General features: G+C 37.1%; 2 protein-coding genes across 2 annotated transcripts; both read left to right on the forward strand.

Annotated features, from left to right (window-relative positions):
• The first annotated feature begins 3694 nt into the window (after positions 1 to 3694).
• Positions 3695 to 4607, forward strand: LOC132562206 (perlucin-like). The gene is made up of 2 exons (XM_060226936.1): positions 3695 to 3770; positions 4369 to 4607. Exons 1-2 carry the CDS (start codon positions 3695 to 3697, stop codon positions 4605 to 4607), a joined length of 315 nt encoding a protein of 104 aa, XP_060082919.1.
• A 2943-nt stretch (positions 4608 to 7550) lies between these two features.
• On the forward strand, positions 7551 to 10806 carry LOC132562207 (BTB/POZ domain-containing protein 6-like). The gene is made up of 4 exons (XM_060226938.1): positions 7551 to 7555; positions 8262 to 8528; positions 9477 to 9977; positions 10782 to 10806. Exons 2-4 carry the CDS (start codon positions 8269 to 8271, stop codon positions 10804 to 10806), a joined length of 786 nt encoding a protein of 261 aa, XP_060082921.1. The 5' UTR covers positions 7551 to 7555; positions 8262 to 8268.
• The last annotated feature ends 598 nt before the right edge of the window (positions 10807 to 11404 follow it).

Consider the following 11404-nt stretch of genomic DNA (forward strand, 5'->3'; position numbering starts at 1 on the left):
ACATATAGAAGTTTATATTGCAATGGACAAAAGTTTAAGAGAATATAAACTCGTTATTCTTGCACTAATTAAGGTACTACAGATGTGAAAGTGTTGATTGACACATGTAACACTAATAATGTGAAATGAGAAATGTTTTCAATTAAAGACTGACGTGCAATATCTAATGGAATGGTTACAGTTTTATCACAAAAGGGTAATCTGATAATGGAGTATAGCCCTTCGGAGAATTGTGATATCGACCGTGACAGCTTTGTCTCTGATTGTGATCGTGACAGCTTTGTCTCCGATTGTGACTGTTACAGCGTTGTCTCTGATTGTGACTGTTACAGATTTGTCTCTGATTGTGACTGTTACAGCTTTGTCTCTGATTGTGACTGTTACAGCGTTGTCTCTGATTGTGACTGTTACAGCTTTGTCTCTGATTGTGACTGTTACAGCTTTTTACTCTGATTATGACTGTTACAGCGTTGTCTCTGATTGTGACTGTTACAGCGTTGTCTCTGATTGTGACTGTTACAGCGTTGTCTCTGATTGTGACTGTTACAGCGTTGTCTCTGATTGTGACTGTTACAGCGTTGTCTCTGATTGTGACTGTTACAGCTTTGTCTCTGATTGTGACTGTTACAGATTTGTCTCTGATTGTGACTGTTACAGCTTTGTCTCTGATTGTGACTGTTACAGCTTTGTCTCTGATTGTGACTGTTACAGATTTGTCTCTGATTGTGACTGTTACAGCTTTGTCTCTGATTGTGACTGTTACAGCGTTGTCTCTGATTGTGACTGTTACAGCGTTGTCTCTGATTGTGACTGTTACAGCTTTGTCTCTGATTGTGACTGTTACAGATTTGTCTCTAGCGTTGTCTCTGATTGTGATTCTGATTGTGACTGTTACATTGTGACTGTTGTCTCTGATTGTGACTGTTACAGCTTTGTCTCTGATTGTGACTGTTACAGCGTTGTCTCTGATTGTGACTGTTACAGCTTTGTCTCTGATTGTGACTGTTACAGCGTTGTCTCTGATTGTGACTGTTACAGCTTTTTACTCTGATTATGACTGTTACAGCTTTGTCTCTGATTGTGACTGTTACAGATTTGTCTCTAATTCTGACTGTTACAGCTTTGTCTCTGATTGTGACTGTTACAGCGTTGTCTCTGATTGTGACTGTTACAGCGTTGTCTCTGATTGTGACTGTTACAGCTTTGTCTCTGATTGTGACTGTTACAGCTTTGTCTCTGATTGTGACTGTTACAGCGTTGTCTCTGATTGTGACTGTTACAGCGTTGTCTCTGATTGTGACTGTTACAGCGTTGTCTCTGATTGTGACTGTTACAGCGTTGTCTCTGATTGTGACTGTTACAGCTTTGTCTCTGATTGTGACTGTTACAGCTTTGTCTCTGATTGTGACTGTTACAGCGTTGTCTCTGATTGTGACTGTTACAGCGTTGTCTCTGATTGTGACTGTTACAGCGTTGTCTCTGATTGTGACTGTTACAGCTTTGTCTCTGATTGTGACTGTTACAGATTTGTCTCTGATTGTGACTGTTACAGCTTTGTCTCTGATTGTGACTGTTACAGCGTTGTCTCTGATTGTGACTGTTACAGCTTTGTCTCTGATTGTGACTGTTACAGCTTTGTCTCTGATTGTGACTGTTACAGATTTGTCTCTGATTGTGACTGTTACAGCGTTGTCTCTGATTGTGACTGTTACAGCTTTGTCTCTGATTGTGACTGTTACAGCTTTGTCTCTGATTGTGACTGTTACAGCGTTGTCTCTGATTATGACTGTTACAGCGTTGTCTCTGATTGTGACTGTTACAGCGTTGTCTCTGATTATGACTGTTACAGCGTTGTCTCTGATTGTGACTGTTACAGCTTTGTTTCTGATTGTGACTGTTACAGCTTTGTCTCTGATTGTGACTGTTACAGCTTTGTCTCTGATTGTGACTGTTACAGCTTTGTCTCTGATTTTAATTGTTTCGATACTTTATTGTTGTAGAATTTCTGTAAGTTGTTTGGTGCCCGACTGGTCTCAGTGGAAAGCGAACGTGAGGACAAGATGCTTCGTGCTCACGGCTATACTATACAATGTACGTAGTAGAAATATCACCGTATCATATCATACAGATAATATTCAATACACAATATCATTGATGGTTTTTAAACCATATATGTAAAAAACTGAATCGATCCTTAGAAAGTGTTCAGAAAGTGTTATGGAAAACCATACGAAAATACCAAAATGTTAACATCATTACAAGTCAAACTCAAATTCAATCAAGCTGGAGCAAAATATATACAGCGGAAAGATTTACAAATGACTCATTCAAAAGTACAAGGAGAGTCAGACAACAAGGTAATCAACAAAGGAAGCACCAGGCAAGCTAACGGGTAACACACAATTCCAGCTTCATTTTGCACAAAAAAAATGATATTTCTCAGTAAGGTCACTATGACAGCAGATAATCTTTCCCGTAATTTCATCAGCCTTTATCTTTTGAAATCCTATGAAAATCGTAATAATAAGCCCCTTAAATATCGAATCAACTGCGATAAGTAACCACCATAGGTTGGGGATGCAGGGATGTTGCTATCCAGAAATGGAAAATTTACGAAAGGGAAATTGACATCCTCACGTTTATCAGCTTGGTGGAAACCTGTTCAATGAATTTCTCGTTGATAGCTAGGACGTCATCAATACATCTGAAAATGAAACGATTTTTTTAGACCTTTGTGACCTGTTTAGTTACGGTATTCGATAAACGCATACATTCGTATAAAAACAAAAACAGACAACAGATGGGTACAGTAAGTTTCCATAGGTATACCAAACGTCTGTTCTAACCATCAACTTTAGATTTTCAGATAATAGTTTTAATATTTGAATGACAGCTGTCCTGATTCGTAGTAACATAAAAGTCAAAGATAAGCTACACAAAAATTGAGGTGTGCTTGCGTTTCACGTGTGAAACATTATTTTAAAGCGAGAAATAAACATCACATGCATGTGAGTGCATTAAACGATACTCCGCTACAGTTTATTAAATACAGGCCAGTCAATAAAAACAGTTATATATATACCTGGAATATCATTTTATCTAAACACAGTTACAATTTACAGGAATTAATACAATGGCTGGTTATTATAAACAATTCCATCTCTTATTGCTACTGGAAAATAAATACTACTAGTGTATTCTGATCAATAATCCTAAATAAAATTTTTGTTTCGAGTGTCGTCGATCAAGCAAAGCTCACCATTCCGGAATACTCTTGGTAAATTTTTAGCGAGTATTTAATTCCGCGAAAAGTTAGTGACTCTTCATCGCGAATAAATGATTTCGCGGGAACCTCAATTCAAAATTAATATATTAAAGGACAGCATCAGCAAAAGTTTATTCGTGAGGGAGTTTTCGCGAATTATGCTTCTCGCGAATAAACACGAAAAATAATCCTTCGCTAATAATTAGTGATTTACAGTAACTGTGTTTAATTCGTTTCCCATTACACATTCATTTTGTTTACATTTTATCCTCGTATTATAAATTGAAAATTTGAGAAATTACCCATCTACTGGAGGTTTGTAAATGGTCTTATATGACTAAGCTTAATATGATATAGACCTGCCCTAACGGTTTAGACTGTGATATTCACATGTAACATTTGCGACACTGATAATAAGTGTCCTATGGAATGGCGGATGGCAGTGATTTACACCTAGTACATGAGTCTAACTCAGACGGACCCAGGACGGAAACTACGATAAATGGTACATTTATTTCCATCGAAGATGTGTAAACAAATCGGTGTCAGGAAAATCATTCTCACATATCTAAGGTCTCACATAAACTTACTCTACTCAAAAATACGTAGCGACATTGCTTAGAATCAGACATGATTAAATTAAACTGACTTGCTTTGAACATCACATTGCTGGTTATAGGGTTGATCTACGTACAGTCAATGATAGTCATAATAAAGCCCCAAACACAACTGACTAGGACTAACCAGCTGTATGATGTAATTAAATTCATACTTTTGCTTAAATCATATTGAGACGTTCTACTGTATGCTGTACATATTTTATACTGTCACCAAGTATCATGATTCTATCCTAAATTAAATCCGACCGTCCCAAATACACACGGTACAGACATGCCGAATATCGATGGCCTCGCGAAAACAAACTCGCAAGTCCAAAAATACACATTGCCAGCCTATAGCTTATTTTCTCTCCCATGATGCAACATTTCAGAAGATTGACATGGCACTCATGTTGAATGGTGTTTCATGGGACATCAATCATGAAACTCCTAATGATATCTGATATCACCGTTAGTTTGAAACTCAATATTTATTTGTTGTAGACAAACAGAGATTTTGGACAGATGGATCGGATATCACGGAGGAGGGCAAATGGGTATGGATGACTTCCGGTATGCCGGTTGAGAATTACACGAACTGGGGATCTTCACAGCCAGATAACGGCTCCGGAGCTGTTCTTCCTTCTAACTGCCTTTGTCTTGGAAGATGGATGGAGTTTCAGTGGGATGATAATCCATGTTCTGAAGCCGGTCTCGTTCTCTGCGAGAAACCGGATGTATGAATTCCTAAGTCTCCATTTGATTAACCAAGACGCTTTCACTGCGTGAAAAGGCACTTGATCGGTATTATTTTACATAATGAATAGTGACATGGCTTGCCAGCGATAAACAACTATTAATTTTCGGTAATGCCAGTATAATTATCAATAAACTTCTTCCACCATATTTATGATGTAAACGATCTTCGACAGTAGCAACAACAACAACAACAACAACAACAACAACAACAACAACAACAACAACAACCACAACAATAACAACAGCGGTAACAACAACACAGCAACGGTATTGCAAAGAAAGTAGATTGTGCGCTTTGTCAGTATTGTCAACTTACCAGTAGCGTTATATTGATAACATTAATTACTGTGTGTGCATTGTCAACTTACCAGTAGCGTTATATTGATAACTGTAATTTCTGTATGTGCATTGTCAACTTACCAGTAGCGTTACATTGATAACTGTAATTTCTAAATGTGCATTGTCAACTTACCAGTAGCGTTATATTGATAACTGTAATTTCTGTATGTGCATTGTCAGTATTGTTAGCTTACCGTAAATTGTTTATATAAACATCGTAAAATCACCGTCATATTGCGTTTCTGTTTTCTATATGTTAAAAGCCATCTGAGGTAAGCATTAAGTTGGCTAGGATTTCCTGAAAACTGCAATAACCTATACTGGCCATGAATGAACTTATATAAGAGAGGGTTCGTCTCATTTAGGGGGAGAATTCGGACGGAAAACGGCCAGAGAAGTAATTGGAAGAAACTGTAGAAGCTAGGTAATTTTAAATAATTATCTAATTAAGGAACCAAAGGCTGAAAAAGACTTTCAGGGAAATGACTGAAGAAGTCTTTTCAATATTCCATTAGTGATAAGGTCTCTGAAGAAGTGACCAGTGGTCGTAGAAGGCAGACCACTTAGAACACCAGGGTTTCTCTGACTGCAGTGCAGTGGCGACTGAGCGCATAGGCTTGGCAATAACTACGGTGCAGTAGCTAAGCCATATATAGCCGGTGCGCAGTGGCTAGTCAAGTGGTAAGGTAAACAAACCATGTGGTTGGGTGTGTATTTTACAGGAGATTGGTGCGTCCTATTTTACTTTCCGAGGCCAGATAAGCACTGACGGTGTGAAGACTGTCGTTTATATCGACATAATTTAGATAAACACGCTAATGACATGTAAAGCTGGTAACTAAAAAAAAAAAAAAAAAGATTTCAGCCCACAAATCTATTCTCATCAGCAGGAGCCCCGTATTTTACACTATGTTCAAGGGAGATCTCGCCAAAGGAGAAATTATCACCCCGGATATGGCACGGGAGATATTTACATTGTTTCTAAGGTGATATTGATTTTAATGTCATATTCCATTTTGTTTTATCTTTTGTTTTTATTTTATTTTATTTTATTTTTGTATTTCCGAAAACATCTCTGGTTACAAAAACATCCTTTAAATATACACGAACGTTAGATAGAAAAATACTTCAAGGATAGACATTCCCACCTAATGCTGTAAAACATTCAAGTTTGATAAAATAAATTGATCAGTTACTTAATATTTCATTTCAACTGTTAAGAAAAGCAATTGATGAATAATAAGACCTTCCAAGTTTCAATGGTTTTGTTGATCAAATTTTGTTTACCTGACGATGACGTTACGTGAAATTCTGACAGACGACGTACGCCAAAATAATTGCTCCGTGCAGAATCTAAGTTTTAAAATCTAACGGTACGAGAGTGATTATTTTTTAAGTTTCGTACATTAACTTGTTCATTGTTACATATAAAATCACTTATTCGCACATTTCTTTATATTGTTAAACATAATTTTAAGTAAATGCAGAAAATAGTTCCTTCGAATAACGCACAGCAAAAATATATGACAACTACAAGAAAATACCAATATGTCCACGTAATCCAAACTCAGATTCAATAAAACTAGAACAAAATATGAACAAAAGATAGTTTAACACAGAAACTCTTGAGAAAGTGCAAGTAGAATAAAACCAGGTGAAAGATTCGATGAATATATATGTTACACTACCAAAACCGGCTTAACATAAACGTTAGGACACCTTCCTGAGTACCCCATAATAAGTGTACTTTTACTAATCCAGGACGAATTATTACTTGGAACATGTACAACATCCTTTCATATAACATTTTTTTTCGGTTAAAAGTGTCTTTATTCGCTACATAAATGATTATTCTTATTCTCCGGTATTCGCATAATTTGTCAATTTTCGTTTTGGATATATCTTGTTACATTTAGAATTTCTCTCAGATACTCCATAGGTCATCACCTTTCGTTTCCAAGTATTTCTCGAATCGATACGAATGTAACCCTCCCGGTACCGAATGATATGTGTACCGTCGTTTCTATCACGTGTTTTACACTTCCTGGTAACCAATATTATTTCCACTTTCGTTTCTCGGGTTAATACAAAGGTTTCCCTCTCGGGTACCCCATTAAGTGTCTACTTCCGTTTTAGTTTCTCGTTATTCTAGACCGATTGGGATTTCCAGTCTGGATAACAGATAAATAGCCTTCTACTATAACATCTGGTCGTTGGTAAGGTAAGTTGTATTATATTTTTGGCTATAAACCAGATTTGTGTTACTATTAGGTACTTCATAGGTCATCTCCTTTCGTTTCTAAGTATTTCTCAAATCAATACGAATGTAATCCCCCCCGGAACCGAATGATATGTTTACCTTCGTTTCTATCACGTGTTCTGATTAATACTATTTGTACCGCCCAGATAACCCATATTATTTTTACTTTCGTTGCTAAGACTTCCTCGGGTTAATACAAAGGTTACCCTCTCGGGTACCCCATTAAGTGTCTACTTCCGTTTTAGTTTCTCGTTATTCTAGACCGATTGGGATTTCCAGTCTGGTGGTTAACAGATAGATAGCCTTCTATTATAACATCTGGTCGTTGGTAAGGTAAGTTGTATTATATTTTTGGCTATAAACCAGATTCGTGTTATACTTATGACATTAAGGCGTACACTTAAGGTTGTACGTTTTGTGAAACTGGATATGTGCATCAAACCGGAAACAGGTTAGTCGTGGATAAGTGTTAAGGAATGGCGTTATATTGCTTTATCTCGACATTGTTATTATTTAACGTTTCATTGAATTGAAAGGAGTTGATCTCAAATCACTAGACAGGATAAGCTAAAACCATATTTGAGATGTGAAAATACTTTGATAACCTTGAATCAAGCACTTTTCATGGATCAAACACGCGTTATCATAGACCGGAAGTAGGTAGGGCTGACAAAATTTACGAACGTTGAAACTAATTACCGACTTCGGAAATGGCTACCTCGAAAGTCAGCTATGAAAATTAGCAAAGTTTAACACAGATGATGATAAAAGAGGAAGTAAAGATTAGTCTAAGATTTAGAAATCTAATTAGATCGTTCATTTCACATCACGGTACAGGTCCGTCATATAACGAGACACGAAATAAAATCAGCGATGTGATATTAATTTGTATTCCGTTTTCAAGCTTTCTTTTATCGGACCGTTTTGCGTTCTGTTGTTGATGCGTGCTTTTTTATTTTTGTGTTTTCTTCAAAGAACGGTTTTAAATTACGATTTTATTACAAACATTATTCTGATGAAACTTCCTGTACACTTTCAGATTAAACATGGCAACTGCACAGACTCAAGAACAGATTTGGCAGAGTGATAAATCATTGGCTGAATGTTTGGGCCATCTCTTCACTTCCGGTATAGCTTGTGACGTCACTTTCCTGGTTGAAGAAGGAAAATCTAAGATTTCCGCCCACAAAACTATTCTCATCAACAGGAGCCCCGTATTTTATGCTATGTTCGAGGGAGATCTCGCCGAAAAAGGAGAAATTGTCATTCCGGATGTGACGCGGGAGATATTTACATTGTTTCTAAGGTGATATTGATTTTAATGTCATATACCAGGTTTTTTTTATTTCCGAAAACCTCTCTGGTTATAAAAACATCCTATTCGTTGATCATACATTGATGTTATTTTACATAGATGTAACCGATTTAACAGAGCGCTGGTGTCACTGTCAGTTATAAACAATGGTAGTACATAAGAGATGTATGTTTTATATAAGATACATGGGTTCTGTGTTTATATCGTAGACTTTATCTGACTGTTTGTTTATTCTGCTATACCTTGAAACTAGTCATGCATTTAGAAATTACATACAAAAAGTGTTCATGCTCTAAGGCTATTTTCCTCAAGAAATGTCAGTTCTAGATTAATTTGTTTCACTTAGTATTTTGAAAGCTATTTAATTCTGTCGGTCTAATTCGAATAACACAACTGTTGTTTCCAAAGAGTGATATGTCATTCCGATACTTCTTGTTGTGTGGTGATAATTATATATTCCATAACTATTTTGGCCCTCTGATAATTTTTTTAAAAGCTGAATCTGTTTAGTTGCTGTTGTAAAATTTGGTATTGATCTTGTCCCTAAATCAATTGCAGATTTCTAGCTTCTAACTCTCGTCTTGGTTATGCTATATATATAAAGTACTTCCCGAAATGTTAGAAATGATTTTAAACAATTACTGGAACTTTGGGGACTAAAATCCTCACGTGTTTCACTACTTTGTCTTTGATTTCCTCTTGCTGTTTGTAGTTTCTTCTGACGGTGTGTTGTCTTCCATTTTGATATTTTTGACGAGGTAAAGTTTTGTCACCACGAGTTATTGGTTATACAGTATGTCGTTAGTTGTAAAATCTGGTTCGTAATCTATTTGAATAATGCCAACTAAATATGAATGGACGATTGAATGAATAGGTATGTAGTAGAACATCGACACTAAAATTAGTTTATTTGAATCCAGTTGTTTGTTCAAATTGTAGGTACCTTTATACGGACACAATAGAATTCAGCGACACTGTAGCAATGCCTGTCTTATCTGTTGCGAGGAAATACATGGTGGATCATCTTGTTACGAAGTGTCAAACCTTCATTAAGAAATCCATAACTCCGGAAAATGTATGCTTCTGGTTGGAACAATCCCACCTACATACAGAGGAAAGTATGATGGAAGAATGTCTGCGTATGATCAACAAAACACCGGAAGTAGTGCTGAAATCCAAAAGTTTCCTTGACTTGTGCGGTGCCTGCGTGAAACGTATTACAGAGTCGGACAACCTGAATGTGGATGAAAGGATGGTGTACGAGGCGGTGATTCGGTGGGGGGAGGCAGAGTGTGAACGTCAGGGACTGGAGTTGACAGACAGCAACGTCCGGAAGGTACTCGGGGACGTCTTCTACACCATCAGGTTTCCGGTTCTTGTGTTACCGGCTCGCTTGGCTGTGGTCCATATGAATTACAAAGATAGATTTCTTCAACACGGGTTTTATTTTTTTATTTTTCTCTCTTCCGGAAAATCTCTACTGCTAACCAAAATTCAACCCGGCCGCCGTAAACGACGGAACGGGTACATACTAATACAACAAAATGATACACGGATTTATAATATCCAGAATGTTATAATTTAATCCGCCTCTACCTGACCAGTAACTATAAACATAACATCCCCGCCCCCAACAGAAAAATTGAGAATCAATTTTAAAAAAACTGGTCAGGAAGATGCAGATAACATTTTACACCTAAACAAAGGTATCTAACTAGCAGAAAACTCATACATTGACAATATTATCAGAAATGATAAACCAATTCCAAATGCGTAGTTTCCATGAATTTTGGCTGAATGATGTAAAGGCATGCCCGAATATATTTAGTGAACAAACCAGTCAACTAATTGCATATAATATAAACAAGCCTCGCACAAAACATCATAATCCTCAATTCCATACACTACAAAAATAGAAATCCACATTAGAATTATATATATATAAACCTTAAGCTGAATTGGACATACGACATGGTAGTAAATCTAATATTGTGCACTCTCAGCGATTATTCGTTGGGGTACTATCAGATAATATTTGTCATGTCAATAATCAGCTAGGAATAACATTATTCCTTAGCAATGAATATACCGGTATTTAACTCAATCGTCCTGGACAAAATCATCAAACAGAAACTCTGTGCAAACAAAATATTCAAGTAGATATGCTATCTGCATAAACTTGTTAAGGTAATGAATGAAAATCACAAATTTAACTTGAGTAGCAAACAATGAACTACATTTCAGTACCATAGTGATCAATGCAACATAGAATAGACAAAGAAAATAAAACAACTATTAATCGCAGTTCTGAAACATCACACTAGAGGAGGTGGGCGTTTTCGGATGCTGGCTTTCGTATGATCATCTAATTGTTCTATGGGCACCCATGTCGTATATTTAGCTGGTTCTCCTCGTCGGTGTACCAAATATTCATCATTGCTCTTTGTCTTCTTACGAGCAAGTACACGCTTCGTATGACATGGACCTGATCCACTGCTCGATGAGGTTAAAACAGCCGGATCAACATGGTTCGTATCCCGGAAACGAACAGGTTTGCATCGTACTCGCTTTGGGCGAGTGTCATTAGAATTTGGTATGGGAACTGCATCATAAACAGCACCATCAACCGGAACTAGTGGTTCCTCCTCCGATGCACATGTGATAGATTTTGCCGCTGTTCGACGATGTTGCGACACAGGTGGGAACAGATTAGATAGGATTGCTGGAATCTCTGCTACACGATGATGGACGTCACCACTCACATGATCAGCAGGAAGAGGTTGTGTAACAGACATTTTGTCAACATTGTCAGAGATGTGGCCGGGGGGCTCAACATCAGACTCAACACTTGCACTCTGTTGCGATTC

This window comes from Ylistrum balloti, unplaced genomic scaffold (assembly GCF_031769215.1).
Source record: "Ylistrum balloti isolate Yb309-2 unplaced genomic scaffold, AGI_CSIRO_Ybal_v1 Utg371362, whole genome shotgun sequence".
In the NCBI taxonomy this organism is placed as follows: Eukaryota; Metazoa; Mollusca; class Bivalvia; order Pectinida; family Pectinidae; genus Ylistrum; species Ylistrum balloti.